The sequence below is a fragment of the Acomys minous genome (genome assembly GCF_964271855.1).
Source record: "Acomys minous genome assembly, chromosome: 19".
NCBI lineage: Eukaryota > Metazoa > Chordata > Mammalia > Rodentia > Muridae > Acomys > Acomys minous.
The window spans coordinates 61,763,248-61,785,816 of record NC_140499.1 but is presented as its reverse complement, the minus strand read 5'-3'; the positions used below and the strand labels follow the sequence as shown (position 1 = coordinate 61,785,816).

At 52.5% G+C, this 22,569-nt stretch overlaps 1 protein-coding gene across 2 annotated transcripts in view; it reads right to left on the bottom strand.

Moving 5' to 3' along the window:
* The window catches only part of KCNN3 (potassium calcium-activated channel subfamily N member 3), a 161,228-nt gene extending 140,611 nt beyond the window's left edge, over nt 1–20,617 (bottom strand). For both annotated transcript variants that reach the window (XR_014776890.1, XM_084769482.1), the window contains exon 1: nt 19,336–20,617. Coding sequence is in view for 1 of the 2 variants with exons in the window: in XM_084769482.1 (XP_084625608.1) it covers nt 19,336–20,277 (942 nt within the window). In the remaining variant the exon portion in view is untranslated. The remainder of the gene's footprint in view (nt 1–19,335) is intronic.
* Between the last annotated feature and the right edge of the window lie 1,952 nt (nt 20,618–22,569).

Below are 22,569 nucleotides of genomic sequence, written 5' to 3'. Positions count from 1 at the left end.
TGACCTGTTGATCCCACTTGACCTCCTCTCTGGTCACTGCACTGAAGAGGCTGGTAGAGGCACTGGTGTTTTGAAAAGCCAGTCCTTACGTTAGATAACAAAAATCACCTGTGAGCCACCAGCTGGAATGGCCCCAGGCTCCTGCTGGGCTGCCCCCTGCACTCCTCCAGCCCTCCAAAGCCACAGCCTCAGAGAAATGCCATCTCCTCCTTGTCCCAGGATCTCCTTCCATGGCAACCGTAGCCTGTCTCTCCCACCCAACCCATCACCACTTCCTGGCTACTAAAAAGAGTGACAGCGGCTGAGCCAAGAACCTTCCACCTGTGTCCTTGAGTCCTCGATTGCAATCACTGCATGGGTTAAGTATGGGTACACTCACTAATAACCCACAGAATCTGAGGCTCACGGAGCCCTGGCGGTTGCCCGCTTGCCCCTACGCACAGCCAGACGCTCCCCAGGCTGCCACGCGAAGACTAGAAGAGCTGGCTCTACACGCTGTCGCTACCCCCATATCTCTGAAAACGTGCAGGAAGAGTGTGTCTCCGTCTCCATAAGGTCTGGCCGGAAGCCAGTGCTCACGGTTTCCAGAAGGAGAGACCCCCAGCCAGAGTGCTGGTGCCAGTTGGTGCCGGCTGGTACGGGCACACTGCCACCCATCTCTCTGGGACAGCAGGCTGTCCGGCTGCTCACTGCTGCCTATCCTCCAAGGAAGGGCTGGATTTTGATCAAAGTAGTGAGGCAGTCAAGCCACAGTGCTTGTATCAACCTTCGCACAGAGCCTCTGTAGCCCTGGGCTAGAAGGAGACGCCCTGCATGTGTCCTCGTCACTCCCCACCTTTTCCTTTCCACCGACCCTAGCCTGGTTCAAGCCCCTCACTTCACACTGCCAGCTTCTTCCTACTACTAGTCTCTGTGCCAAAGAGTAATCGCGCCACTGCTGTGCTCATCGTGCCTTGCAACAAGCCGCAAAGCCCTCAGCCTGGTATGCAAAGACCCTGGTGAACAGGGAACTCCTGTCCCTGTTCCTTACCGCTCTCAGGGAAACTTGCCTCCTTTGTTCCTCCCTAAGAATACCCTGCACTCTCTGATTTGGAGCCTTGGCTTGTGCCCCTGCCCATCACACACACGCGCGCACACACACACACACACACACACACACACACACACACACATACACACACACACCATTGTCCCGTGAAGTTCCGAGGCTCTTTCTCCTCTGCCTCATAAAGCCCTGAAAGCCCCAGTCAAGCCCCAGTGCATCTGAGAAGTCTCCAGACATTCAGATTTGCAGGGCACCTTCAAGAAGGAGGAGCCTAAGCCCAGCACTTGGGAGGCAGAAGCAGGCAGAGCTCTGTGAGTTCAAGGCTAGCCTGGTCTACAAAGTGAGTCCAGGAGAGCCAGGGCTACACAGAGAAACCCTGTCTCGAAAAAAAAAAAAAAAGGAGGAGGAGGAGAAAGAGGAGGAGGAGGAGGAACCTGGGTAGCTGGCCATGGTGGCTCACGCCTGTAATCCCAGCACTTGGGAGGCAAAGGCAGGCAAATCTCTGTGAGTTCAAGGCCAGCCTGGTCTACAAAGTGAGTCCAGGACAACCAAAGCTATGCAAAGAAACCCTGTCTCAAAAACCAAAAAAGTAAGACAAGTTAATAGTCAATTGATCAAATATAAATACTAGTCTATTTATATCACAAGAATCTGCATCCTAGGTTTAACAGATAGGTATGATTCTATAGACAGATAAGGTCAAATAGTTAGCTAAGGTCTTCAAAAACCTCAGAGTCCTACACAATGTGGCATTTAAAGATGTTTTTATTGTTTTAAGGATTCTTTGACAATAAGACAGGCTGACTCCTGGCAACACCCAGCCTACCTCGAAGAAGATGATGAACATCAAAGAACCTCTTTATGGAGATGGCTTCAACTGTGGCAAACCAGCCACCTGGCAAAATGTCCTCATTTCGACCACTGAAAGAATTCTGCCTAAAAATAGACAAGCTTAGATGCAGGTGGAGTCAACGGCCCGACTCTGCCAAGACAGGGTAAGCAAGTCCTCAATAGTTCCTGCCTCACAAATATGTCTGTCAGATATACTGGGCCAGAAGGATGAAGATGATGCCCCAGTGTTATAGAGAGCTATGTGACTCTGTCTTTCTCCCACCCCCGCTTTGCACTTCCTGTTTACTCAGGTAATTAATTTTATTCCTTCTCAAGTCTCTGATGGGGTTGAAGACCAAATAGTTGAGTTTCACAATTAAGCTTAGTTGTGTAGGAGTGAATATGTTTTTAGGTCCAGATAGATGTTTTAAGTTGATAGAGATGAGATATGATGGATATTGATTTACATTCAGAATTTTAAACTCACCAAGATAGAAAAATGTTTTCTTCAAGTCTGCCAAATACAAATAGCCAAAACACTATGAATGTAACAGTAATATAATTCCTGATTGTTCCGTGGTTCTTCTTGCCCTACATAGTTTATTTTATATATGTATAATAATATAAATGTATATGTAAAAAATAAAAATATTATTAGAAACAAAAAAAAGAAGGAGGAGGAGCAGCCTGTGTAGAGCTCCCAGCAGTCTGCATGCCTCCGTGCTACTGCAGCCTGCATACCCCTCAACCACACACTGTCCATCTCAGTGTTCCCAACGTCACCAGGGTCAACACCGAGCAAAGAGCAAGCATGCATCAGTGAGAGGCCTCCCAGTAGGGAGCCCAACATATGCCCTTTTGTCATTTCCTATCTTTCCTGGATCTGTCTTCCCCAGGGCCTGGTCTGCAACTCAACACAAGTGGTTGCTTCCCAAGGTGGTCCGGGAGAGCAATGGCCCACATAACCTCAAATGGCTCCTTGACCCAGGCTGGCTCACCAGGAAGTCTGCCACTCAACCAGCTGAGTGTCCCACTCACATACACAGAAGAGCCCTGCAAGTCTCATCTTCCTTAAATGGAGACATCAGCTCCACCCATTCTCAGAAACAACAACATAAGGCCAAGATGTTGGTTAAGGCTGCTCTTCCAAAGGACCCTGGTTGGATCCCCAGCACCCACATGGCAGCTCACTACTGTCAGAGGGTCTGACACCCTTACATAGACATGGTTCCTGGAAAAGCCCCGAAGTCTCTCCTTCTCACAGACTCCCATGTAGTTCACGCCTTAGCCCCATCGACAGATAAAACCTCCAAGGATGTAAAGGCACAGAGATTAGAAACAAAGAAAGAGTTCCCGAGGGCCATGAACATGAGCATGAATTTGAACTCAGAACTTAAATCCAAGTCTGAGAACCTGGTGTAGTAACGCATGCCTTGTGGCAGAGGCAGGTAAATCTCTCTGAGTTTGAGGCCAGCCTGGTTTATGCAGCAAGCTCTGGGCCAGCGGGGCTTACATAGTGAGACCCTCAACAAAACAAAATTGAAGTCTGAGTCCTAATATAGCATCCCAGAGGAGACAGAGCAGTGTCACACTACAGTTAGGACAGCCATTTCATGCTCCATTTGTCCTTGTAACAAGCCATCTATCCAGGCTTCCTCGACCTCTGCTGTTTGGAACCGAGCAATGCCTTGCTTCAGTGACTATCCCTGGCCCTGCCCATTATATGTCTGTCAAATCCTTCCCCTGTTTGTGAGGACCAAACATGTGTGCAGGCTCTGCCGCATGACTGCTTGAAAAGCCTCAGCTCACAGGCCAGGTGGACCACAAGTCTCCCCTACCATCCCCCTCTCCCTGCCTCTTGTTCCTCATCAACATCCCAGCCCCAGACAGGCCATCGCTCGCCACTCAAATGCTAAAGAAGCTTGTACGTGGTCCTCCTGAGGTGCCCCGTGTAAGGAGAAAGGAATCAGCATTGACTGAGCCAGTGGACCGCCATATTCTTGCCTGCACCACAAATGGGCAAATACAGCTGACAATTAAGTTGCTAAAGTCATATGGTCAACTAGTGGCAGGGTCCAACTCTGAATGGGGCAGAAGGAAGGGCAACACCCAGCGTGCCTGACTGACCAGTGAGGGGAGCTGGACCACAGGTCCCAAGACCCTCAGGCCCTCACCCTCTGGACCCAAAGCCAACCATCAGATACCAAGAGATCAGGAGAACTCTAAAGCCACTCCTCCCCTGTCCTGCCTCCCCTATGAAGAAAACAATGGCATCCCTTAGTGGTCCCCTAGAGCCCTAGGAGAGACACAATGGTTCAGCTAGTAAGCACGAGACTGGCACCCCTGGCACCCCTCAACACCTATTTTTCCAAGCTCGCTAGCCCTTCCCCCCATCCCCCGATGACCATGGAATTGAAGGTGTTAGAACATTAGGACTTCGTGGTATCTGTCATATTTCGGTCATCTCCTGGCTACACCCAAAAGAGTCTCTGGTCGCTTCTGACCTTATCCATCAAAGTGTTCTGGGGTCAGCCCAGAAGGGGGGAAGACTTGATCTTGACCCAGAAAGACCCTATTAACTTCCTGTGACCTTTAGGAACTAAACACTAGCAACTCTGAACGCACAGATAATGTATCTGATGTGGGTGCTGTGGGTGCCATTTTGTTTCTTGGCTGGGGGTGGGCATGCATGGGTGTGGTCCTTGGGTGTGGTCCCTCAGTGTTGGCTCTCACCTTCCCCCTTGTTTGACACAGAATCTCTCTGTTGTTGACAACTGTATAGGGGCGGGGGCAGCTGGCCTATGGGCTTCCAGGGGCTCTCCTGTCTCTCCTTAGAGGCCCTAGGATTGCAGATATGCACCGCTGCACCCACTTTTATATGGGTTCAAAATCTTCTAGTGGAACCAAAGTTGAGTCCTCACTCACAATGCTGCAAGAACTTTGCCCTCTGACCCTACCTCCTCGGTCCCTTACGCATTTAGTTGGAGTATTGTTTTTAAGCATTTGGTTATTTTGTGAGACTGTGGGTCTATACATGCCATGGCACACACGCACAGGAGTCTGTTGTCACCTTCGGCCATGTGGGTTCCAGGGACTAGGCTCGGGTGCCATCATAAGCATCCATGCCCCGCTCAGTCATCCTGCCTGCACCTTGATTTTGTTTTAAAGGATGCCAACCTTGTCACAAACTGTCCTCTGGAATGCAAGGGGAGGTGCCTATCACCGGAAGGGGCTGGCTGGGCAAGTGCGTTCTCTAACCTAAGTATGGCTCTCACATACTTGCATGAGAATAAGTATGGAGCCGGGCATGGTGGCGCACGCCTTTAATCCCAGCACTCGGGAGGCAGAGGCAGGCGGATCGCTGTGAGTTCGAGGCCAGCCTGGTCTACAAAGTGAGTCCAGGACAGCCAAGGCTACACAGAGAAACCCTGTCTCGAAAAAAAAAAAGAAAAGAAAAGAAAGAAAGAAAAAAAGAGAATAAGTATGGTTCTCTCTAGGGCACTACACACCCAGTGTCTAGGGTCACACTATAATCCTCACCCTCCACCTTCTCACTTCATCAGGCTCCCCAGAAACCTACTCTTCCAAACACTGCAAGGACCAACCACTTTCATCACCTCGCTGTTGTTACCTTTGGGTCTAAATCACCACCAGCCACCCCTGAAGTGTCCGCACGCCTCCTAAGGGCTTCCCTGTCTGTGCCCAACTCTAAAACCAAAGCCACTTTGTTGGTCTCTGCTTACAGCCCTCACCTGACGCCATCTCACCAGGGTACTGGGAAGACTCTTCACAGCACCCTCGAATCACTGCCTCCTTGCTGGCCTCAAGCCCCTCCCACTGGCCTCAAGCCCCTCCCATCACCCATGCTCCCATTGCTCACACAGGAAGACCTGGGGAGCTCTTCACTCCTTGGGAGTTTCTATCGGATGTCACGAGTTCCACCAAGCCCTACCGACATAGCTAGTGCAGGGATTTATATGTGCCGCTCGTTGTCAGTTTTTCCATCTGAAAACGAATGCTCTGGGGACTGGGGGCTAGAGCTCAGTCACAGGGCATGTGCCCAGCACATGTAGAGCCCAGAGTTCAACCCCTAGCACCAAAATAAATAATTATAAATTTAAAACTGATTCACCATTAATTCATTCGGAAACTCTGAAGTACGCTTGCAACAACGTGTTTATTTAATGATAAATTTTATGGGCTCTAAAGCAGGGTAAGTGTTTCCGATGAAGATTTAGTGTCTGGCTGAGATGGGCTGTCAGATATACACCAGACATGGCGCAAAACATGTCACTGAAACCTTTTACATTGCTTACGCATTGAAACTATACTATCTTGCCTCATCACATGAAGTGAAAATATTAACATAAATTTTATGCACCCTGCTTTTTAAAATATATGGCCCCTGGGAATCATGAAACGGCCAAGAAAGTTCGTGCTCAACTTCTACCGGACGGGACTGTCTTGACCACGGCAGCCATAAGCCTGACCCAGGCCTTCATGTTGCTAGTCCGTGCCCTCCATCCCCAAGGATGCCTGGCTTGTTCGCCAAGCTCAGATCTTCACCGAATGTCACCTTCTCAGCAAGGCCTCCTCTGAACACTTATTTAAAGTGACTAGCTTCCCCCTTGGAAATCTGTGCCCTCCTATCCTAGCTTTCTTTGCCTTCCTAGCACTTCAAGCACTGTTGGGTTCGGCTACGGACACGTGAGTCCCCAAGGGAAAGACTTCTGGGTCTGCTGTGCTGTTGTTGTTGTTTATATACTATGTTGTGCCTAGACTAACTGGCTGGCTGCTCACCAGTGGTCACCAGCCATCTGTTGGTCGGGTAAACATACCTGTATTCCTGCCTGGACAGGGAGGTTCTCAGGGGCTCTATATCTAGCACACAGTAGGTGCTTGACAGATGGCTCTTGCCCGGATCACTGAGGAAACAGAGGCAGCTTAGCTGAATTATTCACAGAATGCAAAATTGAGCAGCTAAGGCCCTGAAATTGAGCAGTGTTTCCTCCCCACCACCCTCTACCCTGACCCTGATCCTACCTGCTCCTCTCTTTTTATCCCCCCCCCAAAAAAGCTCCCCATTAGCTTCAACAGCCCCTTGGGGGAGTTAGAAGGGGTCACTTCTCTCTCTCCCATCAGTTTTTATTCTCCCAGCGAGGAGGGAAATCTGCTTCCTCTCTGCCAGAAGGCCTGGAGTCACAGCTCCTTACATTATAGTAATTAAATCCCTGCTGCTCAGAGGGTTCAGGAGACAAACAGGCCTCATGCCAAGCACTGGCCTGCAGGGAGGAGGCAGCAAGAAGGGCAGCTGGCCAAAGGGGCCTGCCTGTCTCTCAGCTGTCTCCTGATAGTGAGGAAATCCACTTAGCTGCACTGCCTTCACAGGTTTACACAGCTAGGACCTGAAGATAACCCTCCAGCCCACCCCTCCAGCAGACACTGCATGCACAGACAGGCAGTACCCTGACACCAGAGCACCCCCTGTCTTCTTCTGTTCACTCCCCGGCTCCATCTGGTCACCACAACTATCCCAAGATGGCCTGAGGGAACCTCCTGCGGCTCACGGCTCCCTTCTCCAGATGACAAAATAAGCGGCCAGACGCCAAGCTTGCCCATACTTAGCCAGAGAGGTCCTTCCCAGCCGCCCACAATCTCAGCTGACCCTTACTGAGTGCTCTAGTGGAGGCCAAAAGCCAGGTCACACGCTTACTGACAGCAGCCTGTCATTTCCCACAGAGGCCTGACAGCCTGGTTACCGTCAGCCACCAAGGACACTGTGAATCAAGACATTGGAGCGACTTCCTAAAGCTGGCAAGTGATAGTGCAGGGCTGAGGTCTGGCAAGTCTGCAGGAGACCAGTGGCAGGGCAGGCAGGCACATAGGGCCCAGATGACTCCGTCTGGAGGAGGCGAGGAGCAGAGCTCATTCTCGTCCTCAGGTTGAGGGGCAAAGACAACACTGGGAGTTGATTTGGTGAGAACACTGTCGATATACTATTTGACACTCACCAAGCCCTTCCCAAAGCCATCACAGCACACACCCTCACAGGCAACAAGCATCACTGTCCCCACTTACAAACCTAGAGACCGAGACTCACAGAGCCACAGAGCAGGCACGGAAACTCAAGGCGTGTGCAAGCCCGACCTTCCCTGATGTGGGCTCTGGGAGCCCCCCTACAAACCTCTCCATTAAACTGACAGCACTCTGCCTGCCCCTCCATATACCCCAGGGGTACAAGGCCAGGTGAGTGGGCCAATTAGGAGTAAAATGGGAGGACAGGGAGCAAGGGGGGGGGTGACTGGCTCTGGAAGGTTTTTGGCTTGAAAGAGCACACTCGCCAGTACTGGTGCACATGCCTTTAATCCAGGGCAGCCGGGGCTACACAGAAAAATTCTGACTCAAAAAAGAAAACTTTAAAAAAAGAAAAAAGAAGTACAGGATGGAAGGAAGGGAGGAAGGAAGGAAGGAAGGAATGAAGGAGGGCAGGAAGAAAGGAAGGCGGGCAGGAAGGCAAGCACACCTAAGAGCCAGCCTGCCACAGCCTGTCTGGTGTGCAGGAAGGCTTCAGCCACACTACCCTATGCTCACATCCTAGCTCTGATACTGTAGCTGCAACATCCTGGTCAGGACACATACCCCTTCTGAGGCTCCAGCATCTCTAAAGTGGGACTAGTGACATCTACCTCATGTGTTGTTGCTCGGCATTAACAAGGTATGCGAAGGCACGGAGTAGACCCTTCAGAAATACTCCTTATCCTGTCTTCTTTCTGTCTCCCTTTTTCACCACTGAATTAGACACCTATACCCACTTGGAGTCTTGTCTTCTTTAATTACATGTGTTTCCTTATGCAAGAGAGCGCGTGCGGAGGTCAGAGGTCAACTTACAGAAGCTAGTTCTCACCCTTCACTTTATTGGTCGTGGGGTTTGAACTCAGAGAGTCAGACTTGGCATCCAGCGCCTTTATCCCCTGAGCTATCCTGATGGCTCTGCTGTTGTTTTCATGGAAGAGAAAGGAAGCACCCACTTTAAGGCTGCAGTATACTCGCCCAAGCTGCTGGAACAGAAGCACTGTCTATGATGTCACCTGCCTGTGAGGAAACTCCAGACTCAGCCCACATGCAAGGCTGGCTCCTAGGTCACATCCTTTTCATTTCACCCGTAAGGGCTCTCAGACTCCCTGACAACAGTGTGGACCAAGGAGGAGTGGGAGCCACGGACGGATGAAGGAGCTCCTAACACCACAAGGCCACTGGCTTTCAGAAGAGACGCTACTGCCAAGAACAAGAGACATGCGGGGCCACGTCTGTCCCATTTGCTTGTTCGCTCGCTTTTTCCTTGCCATCCTGGGCATGGAACCTATGTGTGTGAAGTAAACAGCAGAGCAGTGATTTTACATTCCCAGCCTAACCCACTTTTGGTCCCCCAACCTCCACCCCCAGCAAGAAGAACTAAATCCCCATCGTCCACTGTGCAAAGTCGCCCAGCTCAGGAGTCAGTGGCTGCTCTCCCCGCCTGCAGTGAAATCACAAGCACTTTAAGAAAAGATGGCAGAGAGCAGTGTGCTGGGGTGAGCAGAGGCCCCCTGGCTGGCTCCTGGTGCTTTCCACTTTTGGAGCCTAGAATGCTTGCGGAAGAACAGTGGGAGAGAGGAGGAGAGGGAAATGGCGGATCAATGTGAGTTCAAGGCCAGCCTGGTCTACAAAAGCAGTCCAGGACAGCTGAGGCTAACACAGAGAGACCCTGTCTCAAAAGAAGATAGATAGATAGAAAGAGAGAAAGAAAGAAAGAAAGAAAGAAAGAAAGAGAAAGACAGTCCTTCCCTGTCTTCCTCATCAAAACTCGGCCCATGCAGGAGCCATGCCCATCCAGGTTGGTATAATGCTACCTAAGGCAGTACCCCAGCTATCTCCAGAGAAGGCTACCTAGGGTCCCCTTAACAATGGCCTCCAGCTCTGAGCCCCTCCATACACAGTGGCCTGAGCAAGTCTTACGCTCTCAGCACGAGAAGGAGCAGCACCCTTGTCAGCAGCTCCAGATGTCCCCATGTGTAGGAGCTGTGTTGAAAGTTAGCATCTCACCTGCTGGAAGTCAGGCGAGGAAAAAAAAAAAAAAAACCACACAGCTGAGCTCTGATCTGTTAAAATCAGAAGCCTCACAGCGGAGGGAAGGCCCAGCAAAAATCTTTGCTAGTAGAAACTCCCGGGAATGTGGGCAGGTGACAGCTCAGGCGGAAGGTGTGAGGAGGAACCGCCAGCCTGGGAGAGGTGTCAGCCACTGTGCTGGCCATTTACTCAACTGCCACCAAGTGTGCTTCTCGCTGAGCTTGTGAATGTCAGTGTTCCCTTCTGCAGATGGGGAAGCTGAGGCTGGGAGAGTCTGACTCACAGTCCCTAGGGTGACTCAGCAGTAAGGGTGGGCCATAGTTAGGACCCAGGGCAGTTGGCTCTTCCTGACTCTCTCCTCCGCCTTCTGCAGTTCCGAGCCACCCACAGGGAAGGGGCTTTGGAGAGCGGCTGACCTTGCCGACTGACTCCTCCCTGCTTTCTGGGTGACCCGGGAAATGGTGCTCATTGTCATGGACTTCTACAACACCGAACAACCACACCGGCCTCGAACATGCTGGCTGGGAGACGCAGAACCCGCAGCCCCGAGGTACAGGCACCAGCACGCAACAACAGTCCTGTGACAAGCTTCATCTAAGCCAACGTTCATGCTCACTTGACACTGAGGGACCTTGTCCTTTAAGAAAAATGCCCAACAAGCAGGTGCCAATTTGCATATTGTTGCACACATCATCTGCCTGTTGTTCATCTGGTATCTCCAAGGCTCTGTTCAGAATATAAAACTCCAGTATCTTGTGAGCAGGCCTTGGGGTGGAAGGAATGGCTTCCTCACGGGCAACCCCAGGTGCCCCCTGCTGCCTGGCTGGGAAGATGGCCTTAGTATGCCAGGCTGGATGAAAACGGCAGGAGAGCCTTTTAAGTTCTACAAAGTCTCCCTATCTTGGGTCTTGAAGGGAAACTGTGTTCTCTTGAGGGAACACTAGACAAGAGGTAGCACTTCTTCAGCACTCTCACTTGCCTGGATCTGTCCCAGGCCAGGCTGGTCCCTTCCCCAGAGCCCCGTGCTCTCAATCTTTCTGCCTGGTCATCATGTGTCCCCCTGACCTTCCTCTCAGGCTCTGGCCTGGCCCATGGGTCTATTTTTGTGGTATCTCCACCTGTCCAGTTTGAATGTCCATCCACACACAATTAGCTATGCCCAGGCCACAGACTGCCAACCCTGAGTATAGAGCCTCATAGTAACAAGACTCCAGAAGGTCAGGCCTGGCCACCATGACAGTCCCCACCTTCCTGAGAATGGCCCCTCCCTCACATACACACTGAGACCCATTCAGCAGTAAATACTAGGTGGCTTGGGCATTTGTTTGAGAGTGAGGCAAGGTCCCCATGTGCTCAACTCCTCCAAAGACCTTTCTCCCTAACTCATCTCCTCCACAACCACCTGGAATGCATGCACAGGTGACATGTGTACTTCTGTCCCTCCAGGCTTGGTCCTCCAAGCGGCACCCTCTAATGAAAGCAACAGCTCACAGCTGCTGGGGTTCAGTGCGTGTCCGGCTCTGTGCTGTATGTACTGCAGGGTACTGGTACCATGTCAGAAGGAGAGTGCTAGGTGCTACAGTACAGACTGACGCCTTCGGTGCCCTGTTTCAAAGAGGGATGCGCCATGGCGCAGGCAAGGATGCTCGGTGTTATACCGCAGGGTACTGGACGCTACGAGATGAGGAGGGTTGGGAGTCCCTCTTACTATCTGAAGAAATAGGCTCAGGGATCAGCAAAACTCCCCACCGCTGGTACATGCAGCACAGAGTTAAGATATGAACTTAGACCCCAGCCCCTTAACTACCAGGCCAGGTCGTGACGGGTAAGGTCATACTTGAGCAGACAAATGTATCAGACCATCGGGGTTCCTGGCAACTCAACATTAAGTCCCTCAATGTGCCCACACGCCTGGAAGGAGCGTTTTGAGCCTCTCAGGATGTGGCCCAGCCACCAACAACTTGTACACTCTTCTCTTTCCCGCCGTCTGCCCTTGTACGTGCATCCTGGAGGCGTCTTCAAGATACCTTCCGTTGGTTTTTATTTCCCACACGCTCTGTCCCCTACACCCTGGTCCTACAGTTCTCACACTTAAAAATGGGCCCCTCTTCCCGTTATGGCTCATCTGATCCTTCAGTAACGACCCCCCACCTTCTTCTACAGGGAGCCTCCAACATGTCCAGCCCAGGTTCCTCTCGGCCTCACAGTGTTCCCAAGCACCAATACATAAACCGCCCAACCTGGATCGATGCTGTCTGGCTGTCTGACTGCCCACAGGGTACCCCTGGAGAACATGCTTCGAGAACAATGGCTTAGCCGGTCCTTGGGGGGGGGGCGGGGACATGACCTGGAGGCAGAAAAGCAGTTCAGTTCCCAGGTTTAAGTGAGTTAAGTATGACCACAAAACAAGCAAGAAGCACCAAGTACCAGCACCTCCTTGGGGCTCCTTAAAGGCAGAGGCAGGCCCTCTTCAGCACTGGCTGTGCTGATAGCACTAAACAAAGACACAGACATGACAGGGAAAATGGACTCGAGAAAGAAGAAAGTTCTAGAATAGCAACTGAGAAACACTTAGAGATTTCCTCATTCTGTCCCAGCTTTCTAATTTGTAAATTAAAAAAAAAAAAAAGGTTAGTAGGTATACCAGAACCCTGAGCTTCATTCTAGAACCATCTAAGAAGGGGGTCTGGCCTGGCGACTCGGCTTTCTCAGTGGGAAAGTACAGTTGGTTGCAATGCTTCTGAGCCACCGTGGAGACCATTTGGGGCAGCATATGGACCCTGTCTGGTAGATATACCATGCTAAGCCCCTGACTCCCCATTACAACCTCGGCAGCTAGCACTGGAAAAGGAAGACGAGGACTAAGAGAGGATCCAAGCAGGACGGAACAAGGTAACAGCTAGTTTGGAAGCTGCGGACAACAGTGCTGTGGTAGACCTCTACTGCCAACCTCTACAAGGCAACTTCTCATTTTCCCTGTAACCCCAAAAGCTAATCCCTCACAGTCCATCCAGGGTCAGCCCGACGGTGTATGGCCATACCTCCACAGAGGAAGTGTGTCATGGACCTACCACGGGCCTGCCCCCAACCTCACTAAAGCCAGGATGCCTACCCCTGTGGTCCTGGCCGCGCTTTGGCCTGGGCTCCCGCACGAGCAGCTCCCATTCCAACCAAGCCCTTCTGCCCAGCTCTGGGCCAAGCTTCCGTATCTCCGGCTCTGGCCCATAGACCTTGCTCTGTTCCTTCTAAGACTGTATCAGGGGCTGTGGGGAAGGGGGCGGTCGGTCAGGAAAATGCCTCTGTGCAAGCACAAGGATCTGAGTTCAATCCCTAGTGTCTGTATAAAACCAGGGCGCAGAGACAGACGGGATGGGGTGAAGGCAGAGACAGGAGCCCTTAAGCTCTCAGGCCAGCCAAGCTAGCTGAGTCAGTGAGGTCCAGGTGGAGCGAGAGACCCTGTCACAAGAATTAAAAAAAAAACAAACAAAAAAAACCTACCCAACACTGACCTCTGACTTCCACACGTACACATTATATGTGCATGTGCACGTAATACAACACATGCAGGGAGAATATAGGCAATCTAAAAAGAGGGAAACAAAATATACGTAACCTGGGCTAGTGAGACAGCTCAGCGGAAGAATGTTTACCTGCCATGTACAAGGTTCTGCACAGAGACTCCTGCATGGAAACACACAGGAAAGGCAAGCAACTGCCCCCCCAGCAGCAGGCACAGAACCCCGGAGTCAAAAGGGCAGGGTTTTCATCTCTGCACCACACCCACTGGCAGTGTGAGCTTTGTGAGTGGTTTCATCTGCATAGGATGCCTCCAGCACCTCCTATTTCTGGGACTCTTGGGTGTAAAGTCACCCGGTACTTAAGAAAAAGGCCCTCGCCTTCCCTCGCCTGTCACTCACGCAGGAGCAGAGTCGGGCAGGAAGATGAAACAGTGTGGTCCCTGCCCCCCCAGCCTCTTCCCTACCTCCTGAGCACCTGGGGGTGGTGGGGAGTGACTAGGGGAGGGGGCCTTGAAAACCCATCAGCCTCCTCCGGACTTTCCTCCCCATTGGCTCCCGAGAGCAGCAGCGCAGTCTTAGAATCACCCACCCTCACTATTTAAAGAGGAATTGGTGGCTTTCTTCTTTCTTTCTCTCTCTCTCTCTCTCTCTCTCTCTCTCTCTCTCTCCCTCCCTCCCTCCCTCCCTCCCTCCCTCCCTTTGAGGTTTTGAGAAAAACAACTACCAACGAATGTTCCGTGGGCCTGTCACTGAGCAAAGAAATGGGATATTGTATCAATACGGCCTCCCCTCAGAACACACGCTCGCATGAGAGTGCGCACGCACGCACACACACACACACACACACACACACACACACACACTCACCCACCCCACATCCCATGTGCTTCATAAATAAGTGGCACAGAACCAAAGCTCTCTGCTCTGGTTTTACATTTGCATCAGAGCCTGAGTCACAATACAGGTTACTCCAATTTTGTTCTGGTTTTCTCTACCTGTTTTTTTTTTTTTTCCCCCAAAGAGGATCCTTTGAGGATATGGCCTCATACATTCTCCTTCCTGGAAGCTAAAGAAGGGACTAGAAGGCCATGGAGTAGCTTTCTAATTAGCTTATTCAGGAGACAAATGTCCAGCCATTGTCCCAGTGCCCAACACCCATGAGCACTGCCTGTGGGGAAGGGACGTCTGGAAGCATTGCCGAGTCTGTCCCCAGGATAGTTATAAATAGTGGTGTGACAAGCAAAGGAAAGTATATGACAAGTTAGCGGTAACCCTATAGGTTACAAAGATTTGGCTCATTTGCTCACTCTCCACAAAGAATATAAATAAACAGTCACCATGGGTGGCAGGGGGCAGGGCTGTGGCTGTCTCACACTGTCAGATCCACTTGTCCTCCCCTGGGCTGGCACGGTCAGTATACCCTGTGTCCATAAGATGTAGAACTGGGGCCCTTGGCTCCTGGCTTTCAGGGTCCTGCAGCCAAAGCGCTTCACATCCTGGGAGAGCATCATGCAGCGGGTCCACAGAAGGGCCTGCCCTATTTCTACCTCCCCAGCAGGCCTGAAATCACAGTTACTAGCGCTCCCAACATCTTCCAGAAACACGTGCTCCAGCAACCAATCACCTAACTTCAAGCAGTACATGGGCCCAAAAGGGACAGGCAGGGCCTTCGTCCTATGAAGCCCAGCAAGGCTCTGTCCCTGTGCAGCTAGGACCTCCTTTCCCAGGAAGGCAGAGGATTGGAACTGAGATGTGCCAAGGGGTACTAGAGATGTGCTTACATCTACAGGGAGAAGCTGTGGCTACCACCTCCCCACCCTACAAGGACTGAAAACAAAGCCTAGAATACTATCAGTCGTTCCAAACGAAGGCTAGAGGGACTTCCCTGGTATCTGTGAGGCCCGCAAAGGAACAGGCAACAAATCGGCCCTGACCTGGAGGCCACCATTCTCTGAAGATTGCGCTCAGTAGAACTAGCTCCCTCGGGTGGCAGCCCGCTGGGTGGTCTGAAAAAGTTACAGAAAGTGAGAAGGAGCCAACCAATGGGGCAGATGGGAACTCCCTGATCTGTGACTGCGTCACCCTAGCAACAGGCCAGGAAGGAATATCAGAAAGGGGCAGAAGGACAAGATGTCTGGCTAGACAGACAGGGGGGACAAGCCAGGCAGTGGCAAAGCTCAGAGGGATCTCTAGGCCAGAAGTGGGGGCAGCTATTGGAGATGACAAAATCCATGGATGCCACAGCCACTCCACTGCCCAGCAAACCCAGGTTTCCTGAGGAAGCAGCCGCAGTCTGCCGCCTGAGGTCCTGTCAGGGTGTGGAGGAGGAGAGAGCAGGCCAGGCTACCCCTAACTCTTCTGGACCTAGCAGAGAATTACTGACAGCTCAAGGCTAGACCAAACCAGCTCCAGAACCCCCAAGTCCTCACTGCCCTAATCCCGTCAGACTCTAACAGTTTAGAGGGGGTCTGATTGCTAGAGGCGGACCACCAAGACTTCCAAACAGGGTCTCTAGATGCAGCCCTGTCCTGTTGTCTTAAGTTCCCAGAGAGGACACCCACCTACTAAAGAAGATGAAGGTGGGGGAGGATAAGGAGGAGAAGAAAGAACAGGAGGAACAGGAGAAGGGAGGGAGGGAGGGAGGGAGGGAGAGCGGACCGAGGCAGGAAGGAAGGAAGAAACTGGAGCCCCCACTTAGTTCAGAGACAACCTAGTACCTTTGCTCCTCTGCCCCCTCTCTCACAGGCAGCACCCCCGCCCCCCAGCCCAGCAGGCTTCCACCTGCCCGTTCTCAGCAGAACTTCCTTCCAGCATCGTCGCCTACAGCCTGTGAGGGTGGAAGGTGGGAAGCTCTTTGCTACGGTTTCTCAACCTCCTCACACTGGCTCCCATTTGCAACAATGTTGAGCCTGCTCAGGGTACCGGGGCCACATGGCTTTTCTCCCAGATACCTGCGCTGGAGTGGTTAATTACTCTCCCCACAGCAGATGCCAGCCAACGGTAGGTGGTCAGGAAAGGCGCAAGCACAAGCTCCTGAGATAAAGCAGAGAACTTCAGGGTTGGCTAAGGTACAGGGTCCCTCACTGGGGCTTTTGAGTAGAAACTGCCATGGTAGGTGCAGAGTCACCTGGCTTCCAGAAGCATCAGCAAAGTCAAGGAGGCACACAAGATCTCCAGCAAAGGAGAGTCACTCGTCCATCCCCGAGTGTCTCTGGGCTCTTCTCTCACAGAGCCCATCCCCCCCCCCATGCCCCAAGACTGGGGAGCTTACACCTCTCCCCAGCCTTGTGTTTAAAGATGGTCTCCAACTGGACCCAGATTCTTGGCAGAATTTTTCTCCTCTATTCCCAAGTCTTACTTTCCATTTAGTTCCAGAGCCAATGTTAAGTTACAGAGGAAAAAGGCCTCTTCCTCCTTAGTCGCTACAAACCCCTCTTCATGAGCAGGCACCACAGAGGGCCTTGAGCTCACCTGACTCAGTCTCCCCACCTGGAAGCCAGAAACAGCTTCGCGCGTGTTGTGGCTTATCCAAAAATCACACAGCTGGGACCGGCAGAGATGGGGCTCAGCTTCGGTGCCAATGTGATCCTGTGTTTGCCTCCATGGCAAATAAGGACATTTGCCTCACTCAACAGTTTGTTCTTCCAACCCCATCCCCGAAGTACACAGAAAGTGGCCACCTCACCAACTGAGGCAACCAGGAGCTTCTTAGCCACCGTCCCCCAGTGCCACCACCATCAGAGAATCAATGGCTTAGGAGTAGGGGAAAGCGTGCACCTCAGGGGAATCTCACCCTGCCAACACTGACAGCCTCTCTTCCTGGGAAAGCCCCTTCCCATGAGTGCTCCCCATCAAAGAGCAGTGGCCATCCCTGCCTGGTGCATCCCTACCCCACCCCCAACAACACACTCAGACAAATGACCATGGATCCCACACTCAGAGCTAGTCACAGCCCCTGACTCCTAAAAGAGCCGTTTCATTAAGAGCCATGACAGGGAACACTAAGAAGATGCTAGTGCCACCCCACACCTCCAGGGTACCGGCTTCCCTGGGTTTCCCCCTACCAAGGGCTCCTGATTCCCCGGGGTGGGGGGAGTGGGGGTCGGCAGCCCATCTCCCAAGCAGAGCACGAAGCAGCAGCGAGAGAGGCAGCTCTAAGAAGACAGGGAGCAGTGGGACCTGCAGCCTCCCAGGCTCTCATTACAGGGAATGACTAAGTGAGCTGGGCTTCCAGGGGAAACCCCACTCGGCTCACAGAGAGGTCTGTTCATCCACAAGCTATTTAGACTAAGGCGGCTTCCAAGGGCTCCGGCTTGGGCGTCCCTGCAAAGCAGCAGGTCCCTGGAGGACTCTCCTGGGAAGTCTGAGTTCTGTCCCTGCAGGTTGCCTGACAAGGAGCACTCCTCATGCTGGGGGGGGAGGGGGAGTTGGGGGGGTAAAGAGAGACTCTGGGAATAGGGGGGAAATCTGATCAGCACCTCCCAGGTTTTTGTGACTGGATCTCAACAAGGAATGTGACAGTCTCCAGCAGCTGTGCCCTGCCTGAAACAGGCTCTATTTGAAACCTCCAACAGCTGAGCCCCTCCCAGCTCCCGCCAGCCAGCCCAGCCACCCCTTGTCCAAAATGACAAATAAACACAGAAAAGCCCACACTGCAAGCAGGCACTCACACAAGCACACAGAGACACTCATACAGATAAATGCAAACGCTGACAAACTGGGGCCACGGGGTACAGTGGGGGAAGGGGGCAGTGGGGGGGGGGGAGAGAAGCCACTTCTCCGACAATCCCCTACATCTCCGAGCCTTCTAACCAGCAGCTTCATGGCAAATGCAGCACTGACAAAAAACCCACCTCCCTCAACCTCCTTTCCTCTGGGAAGGAGGCCCTCTCCTCAGACTAAAAGGCTAGAGCAATGGAGCACACACACACACACACACACACACACACACACACACGATACAGTGCCTTGTGGCTGCTGCTCTCCATGCAGCGTACACTCACGCGTACACTCATGAAGAGCAGCTCCAGGGCTGAGCTGGGCTGCAGAGTCCCGCGGCCCGCTGGGGAAGCCCGGCATCCCATCCTAAGGAGAGGCGCTCCCCGTGTAATGCCAAGGCGGTGCCCATCTGCTCTACCCGGGTAACACCTGTAGCCATTTTTATCAGGGCATGTTTACAAGGCGGCGGCAGGTTTATTCTGAGTCCTCTTTCCTGAGGGAAGGGACTGCTGGTTTCCTCCACCTATATTTTTAACCCGGTGCCCTTGGGAGAGACTCCGGGAGCATCTCCAGCCTGGAGTCTCTCTGGTAAGAGAAACTTGGAAAGGGGTGGGGGAGGAGGCTTGGAGAATGGCTCAGGATCCCCGCCCCCAACCAGACATTTATTTCTTTTTTATCCTGGGGAAAATGGAGTGGAGCAGGGAAGGGGGAGAGGAGGGAAGTAGCAGGAACGGGCAAACACATCAAGGCAGAGTGTAATTAATTGGTGCGTTAAGCTGCTGGGTTATGCTTTAGAACGAGTGAGCCTGGAGGAAAAAAAAAAAAAGCTATTTCTCAGAAGGGATTCTTTAATCCTCCCTAACACAGCAGAGTCTGCAAATTAGACCCAGTGTATGGGGCTGTCCCCACAAAGGGAAGCAAAGAAGGAATTTTCACAGGACCAAGGGAAGAAAACCATGGGAAGTTAGGGTGTTCCATGTAACTAAGCAAACACACCTCTCTCTCTCTCTCTCTCTCTCTCTCTCTCTCTCTCTCTCTCTCTCTCTCTCTCTCTCTCTCTCCCTCTCTCCCCATACTCCTTTTGTTGAAGGTATAAAGAGAAACCACAGCCCCTACCTTTGAGTACAAACCCCAAGACAGTTCGGTCTCTATCACCATTACAACAATTCCAAACATCCCAAAAATCAGAGCATAGTCACTCAGTCGCTTTCTCTTTTCAAACAGGGCCCTCCTGTGTCCCAGCTTATAGCCAATGTTTTGGTTTTTCCTCTTGTTGGCTTTGGGGAAGGTGGTGCTGCCAGCAGTGGTGCCAGCATGCTGGTGGTTGTGGGTAGCGTTGGGGTGATGGAGCAGAGTCTGGTGGGCATGGTTATCTTCTCTGGAGGAGATGATAATCTCGGGGGGGTTGCTGGGACTGAAGAGCTGGAGGGCTTGGCCCTCAGGCTCCGCCTCGATAAGGTTTCTCCGAGAGGCGCTGAGGCGGCTGAGGGGCTTCATGACCCCACCGCTGTATTTGCAGGAGCTCATAGCTATCTCCGTGAAGGGATTGCTGTCCCGCCGGTGCACCAGGGGGCTGGCCTGCCGGTGCCGGCTGCCTCCACCAGGCCCACTTGTGGCTGTGGAACTTGGAGAATGGCCAAGCAAGTGGTCATTGAGATTGAGCTGGCTGCCTTGCCTGGAGGAAGGGTGGAGGACGGCGGTGGAGTTGGCCGAAGTGGGAGCCCTGAAAGCCGTGGGAGAGGAGTGCAACAGACCAGGATGGACAAGCTGGCTCTGGAGTTGGGCAAGCTGAGGCAGGGGATGCAGTGGAGCCTGCTGCTGCTGCTGCTGCTGTTGCTGCTGCTGCGGCGGCTGTTGCTGCTGCTGCTGCTGCTGAAGCTGCGGAGGCTGAGGCTGCAACAAGGGTCCTGGTGGCTGTTGGGGGACTGCTGGTGGCGCTGGGGGTGGTGGCGGTTGCTGTTGCTGCTGTTGCTCATCCCCAGAGGATGGACAGGGACACTTGGGGTCTTCATCCAGGTCCCCCACCCCCGAGTCATGGAAGTGCCCAGAAGTGTCCATCTTGGGACCTGGCTGGGTTCCCTGCAGCACGACCCTCCACCCCAAAGCCACCCTCGTTCCAAAGACGACCTCAAAGAAAGCCAGGCATCCAAGGTTCCCCACCAGAAGTGTCTTGGCTCCAGTCCTGTCTCTCTCTCTCTTTGGTTTGCTTCAGTTCTCTGAGGCTGCCACCCGAGTATGCATTGTATTGGGCGGGTAGAAAGGCCAGGAGAGGAGCTGGGAGAAGGAGGACGGGGCGAAAAGAACTCTATTCTGGAGGCGGTCCTCTAGGAGTGTATGAGGCAGACTCAGCTTCACTCCTCGCTGGCTCAATAGCTTCGCTCTCCTCCTCCTGACACTGTTATACGGCAAGCCAAGCCCACTTATTAGCCAGCGGTTTCATTGGCTTGGCTTAACTCTCCAACCCCTCCTAGCTCCGCCTCCCTCCCAGGCTCCGCCTCCAAGAAGGGGCCTGCCATCCTTCACTCCCCGCCGGGTGGCAGCGCAACGAGGGCTGGGAACTGTAGTTTTTGCTCCAAGACCACCACCACCCCTAACCCCTCCACACCCCCACACCCCTCCCCCGAGCCGAGCAGCTGCCCTCGTTCCTCTGGGAGGTTTTGCCAGGGTCATGATACCCACGGCGAACCGGGCTCGACGCTGGCACTGGGGTGGTGGGAAGAAGGGACAGAGAGCATCCTAAAGGAGAAGCTCTCACCATGCTGGGGGACCCGAGAACGGAGGACAAACGTTGATTAATGGCCAGTGCCTGTGCAGGTTGTCTCACACATAGGATTGATTCCAGGTACACCTTCCTCAAAACCCAAGGGGGTGGGGACTGTGCTCCCATTTTACAAGAAGAAAATTAACACTCGGAGACGTTGAGTGAGACCCGCCAGAAGCGGAAGGGACCCACTCCTCCCTACAGGGTGAGGCTCACCTACCACTGTCTGAGCACCTGCGCTGTGTGCAGGAGCCTCTGTTATTTCCAACCCTCGCATCAACCTTATGAAATGACGTCACCATTCTAAAAAAGACATAAAAGAAGGAAAAGAAGCCCACTCACACAGAGATAAGAAATATAGCTCTCGTCACCCAGCTTGTAATCAAAGGCACTAAGATTTGAACGGGAGATCAGTCTGAGGCCACTGTTCTTACGCTGCTGCCCCGGATGGTTCCCCCCCCCCCCACCCCTCTCTGATGCTCAGCACACAGTGGTTGTTCAGTAAATAGTATTCACATGAGCAGTGGGAAAGTGCCAAGGAGAATCTGTCAAGGAAGAGCCAACTTCCCCAAAGCAGGATGTGTGAAGTAACCTGGACTCAGCCTCTTCCGGAACAGCTGGGCCTGGAGTTACCCCATGGTCTGGAAGGAAGACTGATTGGCGATCTCAGTAGCACACCATGTCTCCTCTGCCTCATGGGTCTCTGAGAGTCAAAGCTGGAAACAGCTGCTGGCTTCCCTGGTTCAGACTCCTCCTCATAAAGTATTTATTAGGCTCCCACTGTGTGCAGAAGAGGCTCCACAGGGACAAGGCCAGAGATGAATTTATTTCCATTTTTAACTGTGACAGCCTTAGCAATCAGTGGGGAAGAAAGTGCTATGGGATTCCTCTAGGCACACCTGGGGTCTTAAGGGGGTGGGGGACATTTTCCTGCCAACTTCCTGATTCCCCACTGCCCTCGGGCCTCTGTCCAGTATCTTCCCTAGATGAATATGGAAATGGTAGGAGATCCAGGAACACACATGCGGACGCATGTGTGTGGGCATGCTTGTGCACAGGTATGAGCATAGTGCATGCACTAGCTCTTGCACACTCTGTGGACTTCCAAGGCAATTTTCCTGAGTAGAAGCAGCAAATACTTATGTTACGGAACAGCACAGGAGACCCTCTGTGTACCTCTGCAGGCTGTTGTCAGCCCTAAAGACGGAGAATTGAACTACTTGCTCTATAAGACATGCCCCAAGCTAACTAAAAATGACAATCACTCTTGCTATCAGTATCAAGATTGCTATCAATGATGATGGAGCAATTTGTACACACACACGCATACACACACACACACACACACACACACATATCACATCATCAGGGTGCAGGTGCAAGCCTAGGGTCGCATGCATTTTTCTGTGATCAGCCAGGCCTCCAGCACCCTACCTTACCTTCCGGCATGTCCAACCTCCCTAGTCCTTGTTCCCACCTGCCTCCTTGATTTCCCACCCCCTCCAACCCCCAAACAGAGTCTGACTCAAGACTCTGGATCACATGATTAGGTTTAATGAACATTAAGAAATTATTAGTAATACGCTGTT